This window comes from Scylla paramamosain, chromosome 47 (genome assembly GCF_035594125.1).
Source record: "Scylla paramamosain isolate STU-SP2022 chromosome 47, ASM3559412v1, whole genome shotgun sequence".
In the NCBI taxonomy this organism is placed as follows: domain Eukaryota; kingdom Metazoa; phylum Arthropoda; class Malacostraca; order Decapoda; family Portunidae; genus Scylla; species Scylla paramamosain.
Genome location: NC_087197.1, coordinates 203,763 through 228,174, shown reverse-complemented (window position 1 = coordinate 228,174; position 24,412 = coordinate 203,763). Strand labels below are relative to the sequence as shown.

At 45.4% G+C, this 24,412-nt stretch overlaps 1 protein-coding gene across 5 annotated transcripts; it reads right to left on the bottom strand.

The window, feature by feature from the left end:
- Positions 1–937: 937 nt before the first annotated feature.
- On the bottom strand, positions 938–24,346 carry LOC135095070 (maltase-glucoamylase-like). 5 transcript variants are annotated; one of them, XM_063995739.1, is made up of 41 exons: positions 23,438–24,346; positions 21,586–21,831; positions 19,805–20,052; positions 18,746–18,909; positions 18,279–18,450; positions 17,717–17,813; positions 17,204–17,372; positions 16,899–16,968; positions 16,338–16,490; positions 16,042–16,158; positions 15,786–15,908; positions 15,328–15,482; positions 15,047–15,157; positions 14,240–14,373; positions 13,736–13,893; positions 13,363–13,502; positions 12,824–12,908; positions 12,201–12,257; positions 11,344–11,471; positions 10,920–11,005; positions 10,372–10,421; positions 9,068–9,229; positions 8,656–8,758; positions 8,371–8,444; positions 7,773–7,955; positions 7,484–7,644; positions 7,044–7,218; positions 6,638–6,740; positions 6,294–6,462; positions 6,070–6,139; positions 5,712–5,864; positions 5,403–5,540; positions 5,060–5,179; positions 4,814–4,937; positions 4,518–4,647; positions 3,925–4,058; positions 3,488–3,645; positions 3,087–3,229; positions 2,460–2,601; positions 1,944–2,207; positions 938–1,733 (listed from the first exon to the last, which is right to left on the bottom strand). In XM_063995739.1, the coding sequence occupies exons 2-41, from the start codon at positions 21,824–21,826 to the stop codon at positions 1,482–1,484; spliced, it is 5,616 nt and encodes a 1,871-aa protein (XP_063851809.1). In that variant the 5' UTR covers positions 21,827–21,831; positions 23,438–24,346; the 3' UTR covers positions 938–1,481. The 5 variants fall into 5 exon arrangements, 4 of the variants coding, with proteins under 4 accessions (XP_063851809.1, XP_063851808.1, XP_063851810.1 ...); XM_063995738.1 differs by lacking the exon at positions 23,438–24,346 and having other exon boundaries at positions 21,586–22,593; XM_063995740.1 differs by lacking the exons at positions 21,586–21,831; positions 23,438–24,346 and adding an exon at positions 20,318–21,215.
- Between the last annotated feature and the right edge of the window lie 66 nt (positions 24,347–24,412).

Sequence of the window (24,412 nt, the reverse complement as noted above, 5' to 3'; positions counted from 1 at the left end):
TAGAATTATTAACATTTGCTAATGCAGATACGGTTCCAGATTATTTTCATCTCCATATCCACGGTTACAGATGCGATATGCGGATAATTTGAAGACACATTGCACCTTATCTGCGCCACAAGAAAGCTTCATAGGAAAGAGAGATGTTGAAAACAAACGAAAAATGAATGAATAAATAAAAGTAAATACAGAGAAAGAGATATGATGAAAGAAGTACGGAATGTATAATAAATTTCAAGAAAGTAGAAACGGAAGTGGAAAAGGAATGCAGGAGGCGAGGAGATGAAGTGGAAGATGGAAATGCCTGAGGTGGATGGAGGAAGAACAAGGAGCAGGGGACAGGGAAAATGAATATTCACCACTACTTCCTCTAATTCTTCACTCGCTCCTCACCCTTGCTGCTTATATTTATTCTCTATGTCTGGTCATGTTAGATACGACCAGGGAAGGTTTGGTTGACGTCAGGTTAGGCCAGGAGAGCCGTGAACTGTTGATGCCTGTTCTGAAACACCTGTGCCGCAATTCCGCTTTATTTTATTTATTTACTTATTTTTTAATAGTTACATGCGTTTTTAAGGGCGTTTACTTATTTATTCTATTTTTTTTTTTGTATGGTTCTAGTGGTAAACTCGAACCCCCTGCCTGCTTCAATATTTCCTCCTTCCTATGACTTGAACCCTTTCAGGAGGGAGGTTTCAAGACGCTTGTTCCTCAGTTTTCGACGATTCTCTTAGCATCTCTTTTGGGACTGGCACCTCAGGGTTTTTTTTTTCCCTCTTGTTTGTTTCCCTTGAACAGTGACCCGCTTACATAAAAGAAAAAAAAGATTAACAAGATTTTTATATTATCAGCAGGAGAAACACTAGAGTACAACACACCACTGCCAGCTGATGAGCAAACCCAGCAAACTGAGATTGAGGGAAACCAAAAAACACAGTTATGGCTTATTATTTATTTAGGCTCTGTGAATTCCCTGTGAGACTAATGATCTCCCCTTCCTTTTTTTTTTTTTTTTATGTATGAGGGGCAGTGGCCAAGGGCAATGAAAAAATAGAGGAAAATAGGCCCACTAGGGTGCCAATCCAGAAACCAGGTCCAAATTTAGAAGATAAGTGTCTTGAAACATTTTGACATCACAGGAAGGAGAAAAATACAGAAGCAGGCAGGGAGTTCCAGTTTACAAGAGAAAGGGAATGAATAATTGAGAATACTGGTTAACTCTGTACTGAGGGAAAATGTTCATGTTAATTCAATCAATTCTAAGATATTTTAAGTTGTGTTAAATTCATGTAAAAAAATTATAAATAAATAAAATAAATAAATAAGAGGTATAAACTAAGTCACCTGTATTTTTTTTAATAGGCTGAGAAACCCATGCCACATTGAATTTGACAAGATATCTGACAGCAGGATGATTGTGAAGTGAAGTGAACTGATGTGTGACAGCCTTACTTGCCTGATGTCTCCCTCAGAGTTACCAGTCACTTCATGCTGACCTCATACTGCCATATATCCTTCAACTCAAGTTCAAAATCAACATTGAGCTGATGGGCAATGTTCACTGTGAGTCTCATACTGGCAGCCTCGTAAGTGACGTCTGAATCTGGAACCTTGGTGCCAAGATACACCACTGCAGAGGGTGGCTGCTCCACACCCAGGAACTCCAGGTGAGCCAGGGTGAGGCCCTTCAGGTCCTCATTGGCATTGGTCTCCACCACCCCTGTCAGTGTGTGCTGCAAGGGACAACATGTCTGTCTGATTGCTTGTCTGTCTGTCTGTTTGCTTGCTACATGTTTTCAGAGTGAAGAGGTCTAATTTGTGGAGAAACACTGATTCCACAGTAGAAGTTTGATAAACCCTAGTGAAAATGTCAAGATTTCTCTGTCTCCATAACATCCACATGAAGACAGCACGTGCTCCTCATATTGTGTCCCTCAACATACCTGAACAAAGGAGAACTGCACCAAGGAATATTTCTTTTCAGACACTGTGTTGATAGACTCTCCATCATCCCAAAACAGCCGACCAGATGCCCGGCGGTCCCTCCCTATGGCCACAATGAGTCCCATGGGCAGGTGGCGAGCAGCCGCTGTGTTCTGAGCAGGGCGCTGTGTGGGGAGTACATGGCCCCCCCGGATGTGAAGAGGAATGGTGTCCCTCGGGGCAGGGATGGTTACTTTTTCACCAGGAAACTGGACTGGTGTACCCTGAATGTGTATAACAAAAAGTTGCACATCAAACACAAATAAGATAAATTTCTCATGTAACCATTATCATTCACACTCTCAGCCCCATCAGTGTCTGGTGGAAAGGGGCAGTCTAGTGGACCAGTTTTTATTACTACAACAAATTTTAACTTGGGAATGTGTGCAGGGTTGGTGGGCTGTGAATGAGTTTTGTGCTTCACTGCAGGAAGCACATCTAAACAGAGGTGAGGTTACCTTCCAACTTTTACTCACCGAATAGTAGTCATACCAAGCGTCCTGGGGGAAGTACACCTGTCGCTGTGTGGTGGCGGGGGTCAGGACAGGGGAGATCATGAGGGCGGCACCCCACAGGAACTGGTCGTCCACACCCAGTGTATGACGATCACTGGAGAATCTGAGAGGCAGTGGTTCATAAATATTTCTAAATGGCTTGGCTTACATTACCTTTAATTCAATTATATATATATATATATATATATATATATATATATATATATATATATATATATATATATATATATATATATATATATATATATATATATATATATATATATATATATATATATATATATATATATATATATATATATATATATATATATATATATATATATATATATATATATAGTAGCAGCACAGCCACCAGTAATGCAAGGGTGGGACACTCAGCAATGCCTGCTGCATCTCTATAATATCAAAAGTCAATAACATACACTTGACTCTCAAGTGTGAGCAGCCGTAGCTCAAGTCTGGGCCTGAGTGCCTCACTAGGACAGCCATCAAGGCCTGAGTGTTTTTTGGTCCCCTTCATGTCCTTAGTGTTGTTAACCTCTCAGAGGACAGAGCCCATGCACCCGTCCTCAGGTCAGCACTCACTCGTGCACTAGCGGCCGCACCACGGTGGTGCCACGGGTGTGTGCCTCAAAGAAGAGGGTGTACAGGTATGGCAGGAGGCGGTAGCGGATTTCTAAAGCTTTCCGTGAAGATCTGGCCACAGCCTCCCCCCAAACACCTGGATCCTGAGAAAATACAATAAAATCTTGTGATGTGTGAGTTTTTTGTTCAAAGAAAACAATTACTATTGCAGGTCATTTTCTGTCAATTATGTTCATATTAACACCAGCAGGTCTGAACAGTCTTGAGTTACTTTCAATGAAAATCTGTTTCTCACACATCAGTTACCACATCATTACAGAACACTTTATATCACTGAAGGACAAAAAGAATTCATCAGGCCTGCCAGCATCACTCTACCAGCAGGGCAGTTGGCAGCTTACCTGGTCCACGGCTCCCTTGACATTGTGGTTCCTGCTGAAGGGGTAGAAGGCGCCCACCTGCATCCACCGCTGGCACATCTCCTCCTCTGCCTCCCCAAAAAAGCCACAGATGTCAGCGCCAATGTAGGGGATCCCAAAAAGGTTGAACTCCATCATACCTGGCAGGAAAGAGATACAAGAGGCATTCATTCACCCAGTCATGAAGCAGTAAATAAGGTGAAGAATTAAATATACAAATAACAAACACACATACACATAGTAATGTATCTTGATTGGTTTTCCAGACTCAAAAGTTATGCAAGTAGGATAAGGCTGTGAGTGATTTGTGTGATGTTTTGTCTGAGCCAGGCTGTGTGGGGACTGCTGGCCTGGTACTGTATGTAGACAGACAGATAGATGTAGTAGGTATCTGATGTGCATGTACAGTGCTAACACACCTATGAGGGAGTGAGCCATGTCTGTCCAGTTGGAGCGGTTGTCCCCCAGCCAGTGACCAGCCCACTGCCCACTGCCTGGGAAGGTGGAGCGGCTTAGCACCAGTCCTCGCCGACCAGTCACCAGCTGCACCGCCCTGTGGGAAGAGAGGGTGAGGGTTGGGAGGGATGCAGCAGAGGACAGAATTATATTGTGATGAACTATGCCTCAGTCATTAGCTACACCACCCAAACCATTACACAGCTCAAGCCTTTGTCACAAACTTCAGTGCATTCTGCTTCAATAATTGTGTCATCCAGACATGGTAACACTGCCACTGACTGATGGTCCAAGAATTCCTATCTTGTTTTGATGCATGGCAAATCAACATTGTATTTCTGCCATAATATTTAATTACTGCATACTGTACCAGGTTATCTAAATGAAAATAATACACTATCTTACACTATCTTACAATTAAATAATGGTTTCTAGAGGAATAAAGTTGCTACAAATCTTTCACATCCTCAAAGACACTACCTTCACTCCCACTCATGCATTTAGTCGCTTCATAACTAAAATAAGCATCTGCCTGTTTGGCCATCTCTGTTCTCACCTGAGGGTTGGTTCAGCCTGGGCCCAACCATACAGGCTGTGGACATCATAGTGTCTGTACGGTGCCTCACTCGCAGAAAGGCACAGTGTCTTGTCCGCCATGGTGTGTGTGGGGCCGACTGTCACTGCCTCTGTGAGAAAGCACACAGGTGGTCATGGCCAGAATAACAAGAGCCTTTGTAACTCTGGAAGGGAGGAACTTTAGTCCAAAACAACTGTGATGGGCCATTCAGCCATTTAGCGTGTCACTGAATGAGCAAAAGTCTTGTTCATCATCAGGCTGCACGTGTCTCTTACTTGTGACGTAGGGCGGGTTGTCCCAGGTGGTGTTGGGACAGGACAGACTCCATGGCTGCCTTCCCTCTGGCCAGTTCCACGGCTGCTCCTCGTTGGTCCCAAAGTTAGCTGGCTCATTCATGTCCTGCACACAGTCAACAGATTCATATGAAGAACCAGACACATGTAATACAGTTTTACTTCCCATAGTGGCACAGAGTACAGCAGATTTGCTTTATAACACTTATGATAACAGATAACACTTACAATCCAAAGACCATCAAATTTGATTTTCTCATTGTAAAAAGTCTTAATTTCCTCAATCCACCATTCCTGAGCAGCAGTACTGAAGAAGTTGGGGAAGGCTGTCTTGTTGTCTGGCCACACCTGCCAGGGACAATAACACCACAGACTGAGCCACAAAACTGAGTCTCAAAATTATGAAATGAATTATCGACTATATTAAAAGAACTCTATTTTTACCCCATATATGGAGACCTTCAAGTTACAATACACCCCGCTGTTTAAGGGTTAAGAAGCATGAGGCAAATGTTTTCTCGAAATATTCTTTACTTAAAGGAGACCTGTTTTTGCTCCTCCAAGAACTTACATATCCTAGCATGACGGAGCCCAGTGCACCACCGCCATTGTTGCCCTGGATCACCGTGGGGCTGGTTCTCTCGGGCCAGGTGATGTAGGCACCAGCCGCCATTGCTCTGTTGTGTGGCGGATACTCAGCTGCTGGTAGCTGCCAAAACAACAAATTGTCTTTTGTCAGAATGAAGTATAGTTATCAGTTACTTACACTAACTGCATAAATGACAAGCAATATAAAACTCAACTATTCTAAGTCCTGTCTGGGTGTGTGTGTGTGTGTGTGTGTGTGTGTGTGTGTGTGTGTGTGTGTCACCATCACCACCTCGGCATTGATGGCGGGGTCCAGGATCACAATGAACCTCAGTCCGTCTTCCTTGACTTGGCTCACGTAGTCCTCAAAGCCGCGGTAGTTCACAGGATCCACAGTGAAGTCCATCCTGCGGTCCATGTAGTCGATGTCTCCATACATCACGTCCTGTGGGGCAGCGGCACGGCCACCGCAGGGAAGGAAGGGACCAGGTGAGGACAAGGAGAGAACAGACACAGATGCTTTACGATCTTTCTTCTTCAAATCTTTCAGTTGGACATCACTACATCTGAAGCAACACAAGGAAGACAAATACTAACTTCTAAAACTCAGTAATACCAGCTTGAGTATTGAAGGTTGAGAAGGATCTTACCTGTGGGATGCCAGCATCTCTTGTCCTGTTGACAGCTGCCTGCAGGTCCTTCAGCGTCTCAAAGCCGTATCTGTAAGTCAGCTCACATATGAAAAACTGACATAACACTGACACATCATTAAGCATCTGGTAAAGGAGAAAATTTTACCACAGCAGCACACTTGCATCTCAACACACACACCTGGCAAACACCTGCCTCGCCCACACCTGTGATGGCCATGTACCTGCTCAGCTGGAATCCAAGACCCCAGTAAGGAGGCAGCATGGGACGGTGGATGAGCCGCGTGTACTGGCTCACCACCGACTCCGGCTGAGGTCCGGCCACCAGGAACAGGTCCAGGATGCCGCCGATGGTACGTAGGGTGAGGGCAGGGTAGTCCAGCAGCTGGTAGTCTGGAGGGGAGGTGTTCACTGATCACCTTCAGGTACAGATGCTCTTATTCATTTTTAACCAAAAGTTGATTGATTTTCATGTTACGTCACCATCGTCACTACGTGCTTAGGTTCAGTCTAGTCATGTGTTACTCCACCACTCTGCTGTCACTCTGCAGTCTTGACTCATCCTCACCCATTGCATTGCTGTTGAGGAGCAGCACACCATGGGCCCGGCCGTCATTCTCCACACACTCATAGAATGGATGCACCCCATAGTGGTTGACCTGCTTTCCAGCCTACAAGGAGGAAACAAAGGTAAGTTCTAGTATTTCTCAACAACACAGGTGATACATCATGCAGAAATTATTATTTTTCCTCAAAAGAACTGGTGAGGATGAGCAAATGATGACAAAAAACATGCAGATGCAGCAGCCAATGTAAGTGTGAGGAAGACCTTGGGAAATATGAATGTTTGAGATGAAAATGGAGATGGAGGATGAGAGGAAGGATGCTTTAAGGCAAAGATCAGAGACTGAAAGCAAATGATACTATTTGTCAGGTGAGCCACAAGCAACACATCAATCAACCTCTGCCAGTACCTGCGGCACGGGTCCCTCGTCTCGGGAGAAGAGCGGCCACACTGAGCCGTCCATTGTGTGTCGGAAGGAGTCGTGTGCATTCTCCCCGAGGCCGTACACATTCTTGCTGGGCAGTGTTGTGCTGATGCTGAGGAACTGGTCGGTGAAGGTCAGGCCACCAATCCTTGTGTCAAACCTGAGAAGTGAGGGAGGAAGTCATGACACTTTGGGTGAACTGTGATGCGTACACACACTTCCACACCAGCACAGGAAACACTGGTGAAGAAAAAGCAACACAAGAATGAACAGCTATGAAGGGACTCATGTAACACTGCTGAGAACACACAGAGGGCATTGAGCAGCTGCTTCTTCAGGAATGAACCAAGAATGCAAGTCATCTGAGCACAGCTAACACATTTGCTTGCTCTCTAACCAAAACTCCACTGCCTTAACACACTCACAGCACGGTGCCGCTATCTGGCCGGGTCACATAGAAGAAGAACGGCTTCCCCGGTGCAGGATCATCCGGCAGCACGAGGCGGTACAGCGGATTGTCCAGTCCCTCTTGGGGCAGGTCCAGCGGCACCGGCACCTCAAAGCGACCCTCATCAGCTGCATAGAACTGTTGAAGGATCTGACTGTCTTTCCCTGACTACAACTAAATCATACACAACATACACAACAAATGTCAAAACAACAAAAGAAAGCACCACAATATCATCCCTCACTCCTCACAACAGGCTCTTGTACCTTCACTCTCAACATGTAATCGGAATATTGGAAAGCCTCAAATATGACATCCCTTGGTCCTCCGGGGTAGAGGGGAAGACCACGCGACCACAGGCGTGTCTTGAAACCAGTGGCAGTGGGCGTAATGTGGCCGTCAACAAACTCCATGCCGTACTGATCATGGGGCTGGATGGAACACTGCACCTGAGAGAGAGAGAGAGAGAGAGAGAGAGAGAGAGAGAGAGAGAGAGAGAGAGAGAGAGAGAGAGAGAGAGAGAGAGAGAGAGAGAGAGAGAGAGAGAGAGAGAGAGAGAGAGAGAGAGAGAGAGATAGCAGGAACATCAGGGATTACTGTATATAATTCTACATAGCACATCATTCACACTCTTAGACCCATCAATTTTAGGTGGAAAAGGGATAGTCTCTATAAATAATAATAATAATAATAATAATAATAATAATAATAATAATAATAACAATAATAATAATAATAATAATAATAATAAAATAGTGGACAGGGAATAAGCAAAAAAATTTCCAGGTCTGTGTAAGAAAGTGGGCAGTTAAAGAAGATTTGGCAAGACATGGAGAGACACAGAGAACACACAAGTAGACATACTTGGCTTGTCTCATCCCACACACAGTTCCTGGCGTAGCACTGCTCCTCGGTGACGGGAGAGTCATCCTGTCTATCTGGGATGGCAAAGGTGACAGGAAAGTTATTGGTAATGCCTCAGACTTGCATATTTGCCTTCACTGCCTCACACAGCAAATCTACACCCCACCTTCACAACAGTACAGCAGTGTTTCCATGGCAGCCCAATGCTGAGCATGACAGTGATAAAAAAAAATACTTTTCAGAGACAAGGGTAGATGAGTGTAAGCTTCAAATATTTGTCCTCACCTTGGTAAGAGACGGGACAGGGCAGCACAAAACTGGCTGTGTTGCTCCATGACAAGGTGAAGCTTTTGGTGATAGGCAGACTCAAGTCAAACATCTTCAGTGTCTGAGGGTGGAAGAGAGTCACCAGGTTGATGTGTGGTGTGTCATGGGGGAACAAGGCTGACTGACTGCAGCAACACTTCATATGTGCATCAAAATATTTGGAAGGAAATCAAATCACAGTTTTACAATGATGGTAGATACACAGGATTAGCAAAAAAAGTTTGGATGCAAGTCAAATACAAAATATCAGACTTGCAACAATGACTGATTACAATGAAATGGCACAAGAACATTCCCACCAATACCAGTTCCACGTGGCTGTAACACAGAGGCACGTCTAGTCCACGTGGCAGACAGTGCCGTGACACACCTGTGTGGCGGTGTTGTAGTGCCAATCCCCAGTGGTCCACCTCCTGCCGTCCAGCAGCAGCTGTGCAGGCCGCGACGCCACGCCAAACACTGTCACATCAGAAAGCACCAGCTGGGCCGCGTCAGACAGCAACGAGTGCATCACCGTCCACACCACCGACTCCTGCACCAATTAGGGCAATCAATCATGCACCAATTCTTTCCTTTGCGCTTTTTTTCTTATGGAAGAGGAGTGCTGATCAAGGGCAGCAAACAATTACATAAAAAAAGGCCCACTGAGGTGTAAGTTCCCAAAGAAAAGTGATAATCTCATACATTTCTAATATGCATACTAAAAACCACATAGATGAACTGAAGCACCATTCATAACACTTCATGGGAGCAGCAACACAGCAGCACATCCCTCAGTGCAATCCCCAGCAGTTCAACCTTCCCCCTGAGGGCTGCGTTTGAGAAGACCACTCGTAATGCCCGAAGCACCCAGGATGCCTGGAGCACCACATGAAATGCTTCTGGGCACCTCTCGGGTAACATAACCAAAGCTGGGGTTTTGCTATGATAATGGGTTATGGTAACAAGGACTCCACAAAATGGCCCATGCTGCTTTTCTGCTGACTGCAACACCAGGTATCCTGCTTGACGAGTTCCTTGATGATAAAAAAAACTGATTCATATTTGTGGTTGCCGCCCAGAACCAGAAGAGGAGGAGGAAAGACACCAATGGGCAACTCAGGCAGAGGGATACGTGGAATACACCATTCTACCGTGTAGTAACCAAGGGTTCAAAGCACACTTCAGGATGGTGGGAACAAGCTTTGAGAAACAGCAGAATCTATAGGAAACTTGTGGCTACTTGCTTACTTGTACGTACGTGTAGTTCCCCTTTTAATACCACTCATTCATCTGTCCAGCTAAGGAAAGCTGGTCTGTGTGTCATACAAAACAACACTGTAGTCTTGGGACTGGAGAGGGGATCTAGAGCCTGGCTTGGGAGGCTATAATTATTGACATGATGTCATTGCAGCACAGGCCGCCCCACCTCTCAGAACCCAGTGCCCTAAGACGTTAAGAGCTGGCAACTCAGTTAGGCGTCCTTGACAAAACATGACGTTCTGGGCGTCCCGAGTCACGTTCTCAAATGCATGCCAGGGCTCAACATCACTGGACCAGGTGTGCTCTCCTGTCTTCTCCTGAGGTGCCGGGCCAGCAGTCATGGCAGCTATCTGGGCACCACTCTCACTGTTACATGGACTGATTGGCAACTTTCACAACACTGACAAACATGGATATATACATAATCCTTACCTCAGAGTACACTATTTCTGCTGTGAAATACTGGCTGCTTCCAATAGGATCTGAAAATATGTGTAATTTATATTTAGTTAGTCAGAATTTATGAAGATACATGTATTCACACATTTATGTCTGCTGTAACAAACAACACTGAATGAGGCTGGACATCACGGAACCTTTCATCAAGACAACACTTCATTTCTCACCACTCTGTTCATCAGCGTAGTCCCTTCGCAATTCAGAACAATGCAACAAATCTGTATACACTAGGTTGATCCCACACAGGGCGGCCCACACACTCACACACACACACATCATTCACACTCTTAAACCTGTCAGCCCCAGGTGGAAAGGGACAGTCTTGTGGACCACCCTACTACACTCCATGAGCTTAGGCATAGAACAGCTAGCCACACACTAGATAGTAAGACCAGACAGTATAAACATGAAAATAATAAAGCATTGTAAGGAAGCAAAAAGGTATCAAGAAGGAAATTGTGTAACCTTAACACAGCCACAAGCAGCTGAGTAATAACACTAACACATAAAGGAACACTCACCAATTGCCTCGCCATCATCCCAGTAGAAAAAACCCTGTGCAGCACCACTCTCACTGGACGCCACCACCAGGCCCAGTGGCTCCCTCCTGGTGAGGTGGCACCATCAGGGAGGGAGGGAGAGAGAGAAGTAATACAGTTAATTGATGCACAAAATTATGAATGCCACACTAATATTTGCCACAACGTCTCTTTACAATCCACTGGGGAGGCGAGTGTTGTCAGTGTGTGGTGGTGTCAAACTGGCTGGAATACTGAACATCATCACCAATGCCTCCATCAAGAACAATGCAATTACTGCTATTTGTTTTTCGCTTGAGGTCCTTGATGGATAAGATAGTAACCAGTCCCCTGTCCTGGGATGTCCTGGGAAGCCATGGTTAGTCTCATTCACATCTTACATGCAGATACACTCTCTCCTCCTTACCTGGAAAGCATGGTGTTGGCGTGAGGTCGCTGTGTCACCAGAATGCCTCCACCCCGCACATACAGCGGCACGTGGCTGAGCGGCGCTGCCACCCGATGTGTGTTGTCCGTGCCCTCCACTGCCTGACCCTGCCATCAGAGGTACCATGTAACAATTGCTCTTTCACTGCAAGCTTTATAATTGCAAGCTCTCTTCTTACACTGCTGCAGAGGCCCACAAAAAGACAAGTGTGAAGGATACAGCAACACCCTTGACTCAGCCAATGAGAAAGGCACTACCTGTCTCAATGTACATTATGAGTGGCACTTGTATTCAAAATTTGGAGCGTTTTCTTGTGTACATTTCCTGTTTTATTCTCCTCAAGAGCCGATACAAACTTATTTAATCTGCCAGAACACGGGACATGGGAGGCTGGCTACTGCTGGTGACATGGGAGGCTGGCTACTGCTGGTGACATGCAAGGCTGGCTACAGCTGGTGACATGGAAGGCTGGCTAATTTTGGTGACACGGGGCTGACTACTACTGGTGACACAGCCCAGGACTTTCTAATTCCTCTCACCACTATTCTGTCCACCTCTCTAATGCAAGAGTTAACCAGTATTCTCAATCATTCATTCCTTTTTCTAGTAAACTCTGGAATTCCCTGCCTGCTTATGTATTTCCTCCTCACTGTGACTTGAACTCTTCCAAGAGCAAGGTTTCAAGACAACCTCCAGTTTTTGGATTATTGTTTTGACCTTCCTTTTGGGACTAGCATATTAGTGGGCTTTTTTTTTTTTTTCCCCTAAGCCAGTGGCCCTCTTGCACAAAAAAAATGCTGGGTACTTCTGCAAGGATACATGTCATGGGTACTCACCGTGTGGTAGTCATACCAGGTGGCAGGTGGGAAGTACACATTCCGGGCCACCAGACCCTGTGAGAATAAATAATTACCTGTAACTGGTGGTGACATATGGACACTCATCTGATATACTGTGTTGCATAGTTTTCATTCATAGGAAATATGGAGAAACTGCAGCTCTGCATCAGTGGTGACATATGCTCCTACATACAGTGGTACAGAAATGACTTTGTATACCAAGTGTTTGCAGTGTGAACAAAATAGTTGATAAGAATGTTCATCTAAGTTTATATGAAGGATTTGGTATGCATAAAACAAGAGAAGGTGGGAACAGTAGAGTGACGGAGAGAGAACAGCTGATCCCTTGAGGTGGTTTGGTCATCAACACTGAATGGGAAGGACATTGATGATAATGAAGATACACAAAACTAAAGTAGATGCTCTACAAGGTTTCTTAACCTTTATTGACAAGCTTCAGGGGGTCTGTGAAGGTAAGATTAAAAAGTTATAAATTGTTATAAAAAAGAAAGAAAAAAAAGAAAGAAAAAAAAGAAGTTGAGTCTTCTGTTGTAATCACTCCTCAACCAACTTTCGGCAAAGATGTTATGACAAGTAGACAAATGAATGTCGAGACACACCTGATCCAGCACGGGCGCCACCATTAGCCACGGCCCCCACAGGAACTGGTCGTCCACGTCCCAAGTTGCCGAGGTGTTGGGAAACCTGCAGTACACACAATAACATCTACAGTGACAGGATAGAGGGATGGTTCTGTCTGCATTACAGTCCTAACTCTACCATTTCTGCACTCAGCTGCCCTCCACTCACTCACAGGCATCATGCAGCCCACCCTGGCTTTGTGGTGCTGCCTTAGCCACATCTGTCCTGCACTCCACCATGAAAGCACTCTGTGGCATAGTTAACCTTGCAAGCCCCAAGACATGAAATAGTCTGTACTCCCAGCATGTCTCAAGACTACAACAATTCACAATTGTAACACACACAACTTCATGCCAGGCTTTCCTCAATGAAGGTCAAGCATAACTCAAGAAAAAAAGCCCATGGGTGAAGAAGTGCCTGAGATGATGCCCTCCGTGACACCCACCAGAGGCTGCCTCCATGCCATGAACCTCCAGCTGTCCATACACTTCTTGCATAACATCATCAAAGTACTCACTCAAAGAACAAAGGTCTGATGACAGATTGGCCCTGTGTGGCAGCCAGGTGGTGCAGGGTGTACAGGTAGGGCAGCAGGGTGTACCGGATCGTCAGCGCTGCCCGGCCTGCCGCCGCCACACTGGGCCACAGTCCAGGGTCCTGCCAAGCAAAGTGAGGTAGTCAGGTTGCCGCACACACTAACAATGCCCCACACCAATAGGAGATCAATGCTGCACATATTAATACAATATAAAGAGTAAATGCTCATCTTCATCTTAAAAGGCACAGCATAATATAAACACAGACAGAGAAGAGTTCTGTCTGGAAGAGTAGTTGAGAAAGATCAATTTGTATATAAAACTGTGCATGCAGCAGCATTAAGTGTACATTACATGATCAGCAGCGCCCAGAGTATTGTGGTTCCTGCTGTAGGGGTAGAAGGCACCCACTTCCATCCAACGCCCACACATCTCCTCTGTTGTGTCCCCAAAGAAGCCACAGATGTCGGCACCAATGTAGGGGATTCCAAACAGGTTGAACTCCACCGCACCTGCAAGAGGGAGTGCAAGGCATGCAGCTAACACAAAAACTGGCACCATTCACTGACACCAGATGTGCATTTGGCACATTTTTCTGTGTCCATTCATTGCTTTTGTAATCTTTATTTTGGCTGAAGCAATGATTATTCCTCAAAGTTGATAACATGGATTATGAAGCATCTCCCATGCATAGTACACCTACACTGCTGCATTTAGACCAGCAAAGTCATGCTCACTACAAGTCTACCAGGTACATCTACACTTTCAGTACAACTCCTGGGCAACAATTTCATTCTAAACCTGACGGCTAAGGCATCACAGTCTATGACAGATGATGGAGACTGTCGGCACACCCACCAATGATGGACTTGTGCATGTCTGCCCAGCGTGCTGAGTTGTCGCCCAGCCAGTGCCCCGCCCAACGCCCGCTGGAGGGGAACGTGGAGCGACTCACCACAATGCCTCTCTTCCCTGTCACAGCCTGCAGCGCCCTGGAGCCGGGCAAGAGTCACACGTCAGCAGGGAACACAATGGGACAAATAAATAAACTATGGACAATGAACTCTACTCTTACTACTTGGGAATCTTATGCACACTACTAATCCTTTCAGTGCTAAACTAATTTTCCTCTTTAATACCTATATCTTATTAGATGCTATTTCTGTGCTAAGCTCACATAAATATTTCTATAGCGTAAAAAGACTAAATTAACCTTCTCTTTTCTCTCCTGTGCCTCAATTCAGGACTGCATCGTCTCCCAACAGAACTGTGACAAAGAACATTCACCATTCCCAACACACACCTTCACTCCCACACGTGTAGCAAGAACAATTTTTTCACTGCCAAGACTGTTCTTTCTTGATATTCACAACACTGTAATGTTTGCAGACACACACACAATAAGAGAATCAAAGGCTAATACTGTCTGGCCAAGGCTACAGAGGCTGGTTATGAGAAATTACAACACAAATAAATCTACTAAGTTGTAGGTGATCAAGAAAAATGTTTAGCAATAATAGGCTTACTCAATAAAATAGCAAATTGAACCTTTATGCAAATTTTGCTCCAAAAGTAGCCTACAACTGCTGTGGTCTCAGGAATGGAGTAGGTGTGAGATTGCCTGCCTGGTATATAGACAGACACTCTGCAGAGGCAGGCACTCACTCCAGGGTGGGTTGAGCCTGTGACCAGCCATACAAGTTGTGGACATCATAGTGACTGAACTCTCGGTGCTCCCCCTGCTGTGCCTCCATGCAGATTGTCTTGTCTGACAGCCTGCAGTGACAACCATCGGTGAGAAACAGACTAAATCAAGCAAGTCACAGGCAGTGGACTTAACGCTATGCAAAATATACAAGTTACAATGATCTAAGATGATTTTTCCAGCTGAATGTAAATCTCACAAACATAAGAGGCACCTGCCATCCAAAATGTGGTTGACTCACCGCTTGTTTCCACCCCACACGGTGACGGCAGCGGGCAGATACGGGGGGTCCTCCAGGGTGGTGTTGGGGCAGGTCAGACTCCACGGCTGCCTCTCCTCAGGCCAGTTCCATGGCTGCTTCTCGTTGGTTCCAAAGTTGGCTGGCTCATTCATGTCCTGTGTAGGGGTAACAAAATCTGCCATGTTTAGGCTTCTCTCTCTCTCTCTTGCTTCTTTTCCCACACTCAACACAGACCAGAGAAGAACAGAAATTAACAAGTACCAGTGCCATCCCTGAAATGTGTGTGCCAAATGGATTCAGGTCAAGGCAATGTTGTCACATCACCTCAACACTCCCACTTGTCTCACTGTACTCAATTTGCGGTGGCACTCCTCACCAACTCATCCTCCTTAAGACACCACTCACCAAACATTCACATTTCACATTTACAGTCCACACACATCACACTCCACACTTACAATCCACAAGCCATCAAATTTCAGGCCCTGTGAAGTATACAGCAGCTTTATCTCTTCCTTCCACCATGCCTTCGTGGAGCTGCGGAAGAAGTCTGGGAACGCCGTGCGGTTGTCTGGCCACACCTACAGCAACACAGAGCCGTAAGACACAGCTGCACTCTAGTATCAGTATTTGTGTGTGTATTTGGTATGTGTAAAGTATAAGTATATCAATGACATACATATGGGTCAGGAATTGAGAAAGAGCCAGACTCACATAGCCCAGCATGACGTCCCCAGCACCAAAGTTCTGTTCGGGCACCAGGTGAGGCGGCCAGGTGATGTACACGTCCCTGTCTTTCGCCCTCACGTGCACAGGGTACTCCTCCCCCATCTGGCGTGAGGAGCGAAGCATCAGTGAGGCAACAGTGTGAAGGAATAAAATACTCTTCTTTCATTCACCTCTATACTGTACCTACATTATCTGGTTGGATTAACGAGTCCATTTCAGCTGAACAGTGCGAGATATCAAGACTGGCCTAAATAGTCTGTCTGTAGGTGAAAAGCAGTTACCTCAGCATTGATGGCCGGGTCCAGGATGATGATAAAGCGCAGTCCTTCCTTCTTCACCTCACGCACATAATCTTCAAGTCCGGCAAAGTTGACATGGTCCACTGTGAAGTCCAGCCGGTGATCCATGTGGTCGATGTCAGCGTACTGCACATCCTGGGGGCACCAAGCAGGGGTGACTGACAGTTGCTGCCATACACACCCATCAGAGGCAGAGGTGGTAGGTAAAGTCGCTGCCACACACAGTCCCGTGCTCACCAGTGCTTTGCCCTCAGACTCCTGCACCTTAACACTCTACAATAGGGAACTTTAAGCTCTTAGCGAGAAATGTTTCACTCCCTTGATCTTGGTGAGAAGTGGTGGTTGTGTGAAATGCCAGTTAATACATCATTATTCTTTTTTATGTAAGAGATACTGGCCTAGAGCAACAAAAGGGAAGGAAAAAGAGAAAGCCAAGAGGATTATCAGGCACTGGAGGATAAGTGTTCTGAAATGTCTTGAAAGAGTTTGTCACACACACACACACACACACACACACTGGGGAAGGCCTGGCTGTCTGCCCACCTGAGGAATACCTTGTCGTCTTGTGCGGGAGACGGCTGCCTTCAGGTTGTCTAGGGTGTTGTAGCCATACCTGTGGGTGCAGTGAGGTGTTAGTGGATGACAGCACTACAGAGGTCACTGCACAGGTGTCTCAGGCTGCAGCTTCTCCATTGCAAGATTAAGTTTTCTTTTGTTATATAAGAGGGGCACTGGTCTAACAAAAAAAAAAGAGGATAAAAAATTGAGGTGCCAATCTCTAAAGAAGGATAAAAAAAAAAAAAAGAAAAAAGGCTACTTCTAAATTGTTCACCCACACAGCAACTCACCTACACAGTTGGAAGCCGAGGGCCCAGTAAGGGGGCAAGATGGGGCGGCCGATGACAGAGGTGTACTGCTGCAGCGCCAGGGCGGGAGTGGGACCCAGGAAGAAGTACAGGTCCATCACCCCACCAATGGCCCGCAGGATGAGACCCGGCAGAGGCAGCGTCTCAGCCTCTGAAAAGTAAAAGGTGAAAGAAATACCTCAAAAATAAAGGCTGAGTAGATATTGCTATATGTAAACACCTCTGAAAAAAAGAAGAAAAAAAAGATAGGAAGAAATAATATAAATAGTCCTTAAAAATGGTGATGTGTTAGGGATACCATGATGAGTGAACGTAGTCTAACCATACACACATGGCAGTAAAGCAGAGTAGACACCCATCTCATGTAAGTGGACTAAATTATTTTTCCTCTAAGTAAAACCACATACTGCCTATCCATCTATATGCCAGGCTAGCAATTCCACACACACACACACACTGCAACACTCACACACACACACACACTGCAACACTCACCCATGGCATTGCTGTTGAGCCAAAGGACCATGTGTGCCTCGCCCGTTTCCTCCAGCACCATGTACACCGGGTGCACACCGTACAGGTTCTCCCCAGGCTGATGGGCGGCGAGACAGGATGCACACACACCCAGGGAGACCAGATGTATAGTTATATAGCCACAATATCAAACATTGCAGCATCTATAACCATTAATAACAGGTTCTGTTGAGTGAAAGTTTCAGGTGTTTTCATTCAAAGATGTTCTTAGGTTTCTGGTGAAGATTGTGTCTCATGAGAATTCGTGAGAACTCGATACATCATGGAAACCCCTATCACTTATCACAACGGCAACTACAGCCTGCCAAACTATCTCTGGACACAAAATAATCAACGCAGGACTTAAAGGGACATTGTTTTTTTTTTATATTTACTTATATTCACTTGCATATCCACCCACATCAGAAGATAAGACAAATTTATGGATGAGGAAGGTGGAAAAAAAATAGGTATACAGGCATGTTTCGTACAGGTACTGCCACGTATAGGCTCAGTGGCTTCCCGCACCAACCCCGCCACTCACCGGCCCGGGTGGCTGGTCGCGCGCAAACATGGGCCAGGTGCGGTAATGAAGGTCATGGCGCAGGGACTGGTGGTGGGACTCCCCGAGGCCATACAGGTTACGGGAGGCAAGACGCGTAGCCACCTGCAGGTACTGGTCGGCGAAGGTGAAGCCACCCACGCCTGTGTCGAATCTGTGGGTGAGGACACGCTGGATTGAGGGAGATGAAAATATGGCCAGGTTTTATGGAAAGAACTTTAGCTTATTCATTTTAAGTGACTCTATTTCTGGGCAAACATATTAGGCTTTTAAATCGTGATATACAGAGTGAAGGGATCCGCAATGAAATTAATGAACTGAAGTAATCTATACGTAACTTTATGTAACCCAACCCTGCTACCCACCCCCTCTCTCTCTCTTGATCCAAATTCTAAAACTCTAGAGTCAACAGAAATATTCCCACTGGCCACACATGAGGACCGACTCACAGCACAGCATCACCCTCACGGCGGCGCACCACCAGACTGAAGTTACCGCCCTCCTCCCCCAAGGTCACACGGTACAGAGACTGCTGCTGCTGATGTTGTGTCGGGGGTTCCGGCAACTGCAGAGGCACTGGGGGCTCATAACGCTCCTCTTCTGGCACTGTTACCTGTAGAATTTGAGCAATCACATCTGTGTGTGTGTATTCAGGACAGATTTTTGCTGGTTAATTGCACACACACACACACAATCAATCAAATAAATAAATAAAAATAATAACAATATAAGATAAATAAATAAATATGGGAATAATCTAGGCTTTCTAATTTTGATCGAGACTGACAATTTATTTCTGGGCAAAAGAAAAAAAAAAGTTTTATAAAATTAATTAAAAGGACAAAGAATTGATACAGTGTGGAGTCGGTATTCGTCCCAGAAGGATGTTCGGATTACGGCGAGTTCGGATTATAAAACTTTTTTCCCCATAAGAAGTAATGGAAAGCGAATTATCCATTACTGCTCCCAAGAAAACTCATCATCCCGGACAGTAATGGTGTCCAGTGAAGGATGTATATTTTACTTACCTCGAGCAATAAATAAACAGAAATATACGAAAAAAAATACGTTGCAAAAATTCATCGCAACACGAGTGATATATTGCCAACACTGTCACGCTCCCCACACGCCTCCACCTTAAGGGAACAATATTAAGAAACAACAGAAGTAAAACTGCGGTATATTAATAAAAGAATTAAGAGTAAATCCTATTCATAACAAGACTATCATACTCTCACACGCTCTGCTCACCGCCATTTTTGTTCTCTCTCTGCAACGGGAAAAGGATGAAAGAAAAGAAGGAAGGAAGGAAGGAAGGAAGGAAGGAAGGTGAAGGATGGTGGTGATAAGTGAATGAAATGAGAGGCTAAGAAAATGAAAGAAAATAAAAAGAAAGAAGGAAAGTGAAGGAAAACGATGATGAGTGACTGAAATACGAAAAGAAAGAAAAAGAAGGAAGGAAGGAAGGAAGGAACACTGCATCAATTCATCACCAGCGTTCCTCTCACCTTCACACGCAGCACCTCGGCACTATACTGGGTCACCTCCACCGTAAGCGTCTCCTTCAGATCAGGCACTACCCGCGCTGAGGTGTTCTTGAGCGTCAATTGGGCCACTATACGACCCGAAGAGGTGTTGTTCCGCAGGGAAGTGACCGAGTACCCGTGGAGAGAGGGGGGCGGGAAGTAACAGCTTGGCACATCATCTTCCCGCGCGTCCCAGAGGCAGCCTACCTCCTCGCATTCGTCTTTCGTCACTGTGTTGGGGAACGGTTGGGTTACATAGGATTCTGAAACAATTATTTCACCACGACTATTTTCAAAGGCCACCGAGATGATTAGCCAGGTTCTTAAGAATGCTATTCGTGTCAGTAATGTATAAATCTCTTTAATATCTCACTAGATCAGTAAAAATATCATTAAAACCTCGTGTAACATCAATTAGTGTTTTCATAATAGTGGAGGTGCGGTGCATAAATGTTTCAGAACATAGTCTCTCTCTCTCTCTCTCTCTCTACTTACCCGCGTTCTGCCTCAGACAAGTCACGGAGGAATGGTCCTGAATTGGCCACGCCTCAGGCTGATCACCACCTAACACAGCAGCAAGTATGACAGCTACCACCACCACCGTCACCACCACCCCCACTGTCACCTTGCCCTTGGTGTTGAGCGTGCCCATCGCCCCAATGTACCCACTGACCTCTTCTGCCGCCTTCCGCTTGTTGGTCAGTACACAAAAACGCTTCGCTCTTACGCCACGATTATTTTCAAAGGCCACAGAGATGATCTGCCGGGTTCTCACGAGTTTCTCTTGTTCATAATATAGAAATCTTGTTCATCAATCACTACAATCATAAAAAAAAAAAAAAACACTTAAGAATCCATGTCACTTCAAGTAGAGCTTTTGGAATGCAGTGGAGGTGCGGCGCAAGTGATCAGAATGGTCTTCCCGCCACCCCTGATCAGTGTTGTTCTTAGGCCTGACAACAGGATGTGACTGCACGTGTACCCCAGTCTTAAGCAACCAAGGTCAAGCGATTTTTGGCCATGTTACCAATAATAATAAAAATTTCAGCGTCTTATTTAAAAATATTCATCCTAAAAATGGTTCATACCACACGTTCTGTTATCAATTTCTTGGTAGATGTGGTTTTCATGCGTTGTCATCTCCGAGCAGCAGTGGAAGATTTAAATGAGACTCCGTAGATGTGGTACTACTACTATACTACTAGTAGTAGTAATAGTTTTGGTGGCGCTGTGGAGTGGGAAAGTACGTTGTTTTCTGGGAAGTGCCGGGAACACAGGTGTGGTGGTGCGGTGACGCAGCGCTCAGAGGAAACCCCGCCAGCACGTGTCGACGCTTACTTACTATTATAGATATGTTGCTGGTCACGTTCACAAAAGAGAGAGAGAGAGAGAGAGAGAGAGAGAGATGACCATATTCTGAAACATTTCTGCACCGCATCTCCACTACTTTCAAGAGGTTATGTTGAAGTGACACGGAAGAGGTTAACAAGATTTTTACGTTATCAACAGGAGAAACACTTGAAAACCCGGCTAATCATTGATATGGCCTTTGAAAACAGCCATGGTGAGAAAGCAGAGCGTTTCTGAATACGAGAGAGAGAGAGAGAGAGAGAGAGAGAGAGAGAGAGAGAGAGAGTGTTGGCAGCTCGAGTTTCCTTGGCCGTGCACACTGCCACAACTTGATCAAGTAAAACACCAGAGTTCATTGTCCCGTGACGTCAGTGACTGGCAAACACTATACTAGTAGTAGTAGTAGTAGTTACCTCTGGGGCAGGAGAGGCGGCCGGCGGGTACTTCACGCCTCTGAGACAGGGACAACACCACTGGTACCACCACCGCCACCACCACCACCGCCGTCAGTACCAGCAGCTGCAGCCCCCACTTCCGCAGGAGCCTGAGCCACGCAGGCCTGGAGGATTGCACCACCATGTGTCCATCAGAGAATGAGGGACTCCGCCCGCTGTCCTCCCTCTGCACCCTCACGACGCTGCTGTGTCGGACCATGCTGCCTGTGGACAGAAGACACTGGAACATTTTGAAACGCTTCTACGCTACACCTCCACTTTCAATAGGCTGTAGTTGAAGTTCCGCGGGTTTTTAAGGGTACTTTCACAATTCTAATGAAGGATAAGTAAAGTTTCCATATTATAAACAGGATAAGGAAGCACTCTTGAGAACCCGCCTGATCATCTCTGTAGCCTTTTGAAAATAGTCGTGGTGAGAGAGCAAAGCGTTTCAGAAATTATAAATAAATAAATAAATAGAATAAAAGACTAGACAATAAGTCACACAGAGAAGAAGAAGAAGAAAGGCATAATCGTCGCAAATAAAGAAGATAACACGATACATCAATCACAGGAAATATTCGCACCACCATCACGGAAAAAGAAAGAAAAGAAAAAGAAGGAGAAAAAAAAAAACTTTAAAACGCCTATTTCTGATGGTCTGATAAGCCTACGCGTCACTCGCTCGTGGCACCGTGGCTGGATGGAGAGTGACGGGGGTTTTCACTTGCACCACAGCCAGACATCGATGGTGTACAGTATGAGAGGCTGTGATGGATGGGGATGACAAATCAATGCTATAATGGCCCAGATAATGGCGTCTCCTCTCCATTATTCACTCACCAAATGGACACTAAGCCTTTAATCTCGAAAACCTTGAGAATTTAAAAAAGATAAAAATAATCGCTGAAAAAGTGCAGGAAAACACGTCTGCATGTATTTTACCGTACAGAGCATTTTAGTGTTTATTATTAGCAAATGTACATGTTAAATCACATGAAAAAAGTTGAATTTTTAGTCACCCCCGTTTGTCGGAGAGAGAGAGAGAGAGAGAGAGAGAGAGAGAGAGAGAGAGAGAGAGAGAGAGAGAGAGAGAAAAATCGGATAGCATATTGGTCACAAGTCATATTTACGTATGATGTATGACGAGTACCCCAGTGCACATAAGAAGGCCAAGTCTGATCGATAATTAGTTTTTATTTCTTGGATCACTGAAGCAGGACTGAGGTGGGGGCTGACTGGAGGCTGGACAGGTGCAGTGTATCAAAAAACGTATCCATCTTATTCTTTTACATATATCATTTTATCTATAGTCAGCCACATTGATCTCGTTCTCTCAGAAGCTGCACCAGGCGACATGATAATTTTAGGTACTGCACAAGACTATACACACTACACATCACACCGAGCCGCAGCACACACCACGCCTAGCCACACCACAACCCTCCATACTCGTACGCACCCAGCCACACCACAACCCACACGCACCCAGCCACACTACACTACACCATCTTACACCACATGCGTTACACACACAACACCACTATCGTACATAAATGAGTTGACTACACCGTTTGGCTGGGCTAGTATATGTGGCAGCACTGTCTGGGATTTTAAAGATAAACAAATCCCTTAGATTAGCACAATACAGGGATAAAGGTAGCTGCTGTTCTCTCTCTCTCTCTCTCTCTCTCTCTCTCTCTCTCTCTCTCTCGCTCGCGCGCGCACACACACACACACACACACACACACACACACACACAGAGAGAGAGAGAGAGAGAGAGAGAGAATGTAATATGCATATAATATGTACATATGTATACATGCTTACGTAATTTAGATGGGCAGCAATGTCTGCCCACACAGTCTTCTTTTGCTTGGAGGTCATTCCCGGATCATATTTATCCTTTAGTATCTGTTTTCTTTCCTTTGTCAGGTTTATAAGGAGCAACGTTTCATAGCTGCAATAATTTCTTTCACACCTGAACAGCTGCCGTCCTCAGCGTCCATCTTCAGAAGCAGCATGTCAGCCCGGGCAGGGCGAGCGGCGCTTTGATTTACATTCGCTAAATTATCGACATGTGCGGAAATGACATGCCGCTCTTAATTATGTCCAAAAATAGTCTAGAATTACTTTTAGGAGCAATTCTATGGGCAAAGTCGTGGATGAAAGCACTATTAGGAGTAACTGTAACAGTACTCCGGAAGTGGAGTGCCAGCTGACTGACCAAGCAGGCCACTCATCCACAGGCACTCACATATGGCTATACATATCAATGCACACACGCCACTTAAAGCCATACATGCTTCAACACACGCCCACGTGTATCCACAGACATTCACACGCGAATCCATACAACCACAAATGCTTCTCCACACGCCTACTTAAGAAAATGCACGTCCACGGATCCCCACACATATCCTATACGTATTTTGTATTCATACTCGCCCACACGCATCCATAGGTTAGATAACATCACATCCATACAAATAGCCATATACGCCCACATGCGCTTGCACACATCAAGACATCCACACACGTCCACACGTCGTAACAAATACAGGAGCCATAACTCAGTAATAGTGTAACGGGGAAAATGACCCTGAAGGAAACACCATCACTTCTACTATTACTACTACAGAATTAGGATGCAGGGGGAGGGTCAGCCAGCATTTACTGGTCTCCTATCTGCAAAGTTGTCATCACAATCGACACAATTGCTTTTTCACAACACTGACTCAAACCAACATCTTGAGTATAAAAATATTTTGCTCTGGTTGACATTAAAACTTAAATTAAATCTTG

What these genes read in the sequence shown, in the direction of transcription:
- LOC135095070 (XM_063995738.1), bottom strand. Translation starts at nt 21,856, where the DNA reads ATGTTCCAGTGTCTTCTGTCCACAGGCAGCATGGTCCGACACAGCAGC. An exon ending in CCAGATAGCGGCACCGTGCT is followed by an intron (nt 7,219 to 7,483) that starts GTGAGTGTGTTA and finishes CTCACTTCTCAG; the next exon opens with GTTTGACACAAGGATTGGTG. An exon ending in ACCCCGCCATCAATGCCGAG is followed by an intron (nt 5,541 to 5,711) that starts GTGGTGATGGTG and finishes TTGTTTTGGCAG; the next exon opens with CTACCAGCAGCTGAGTATCC.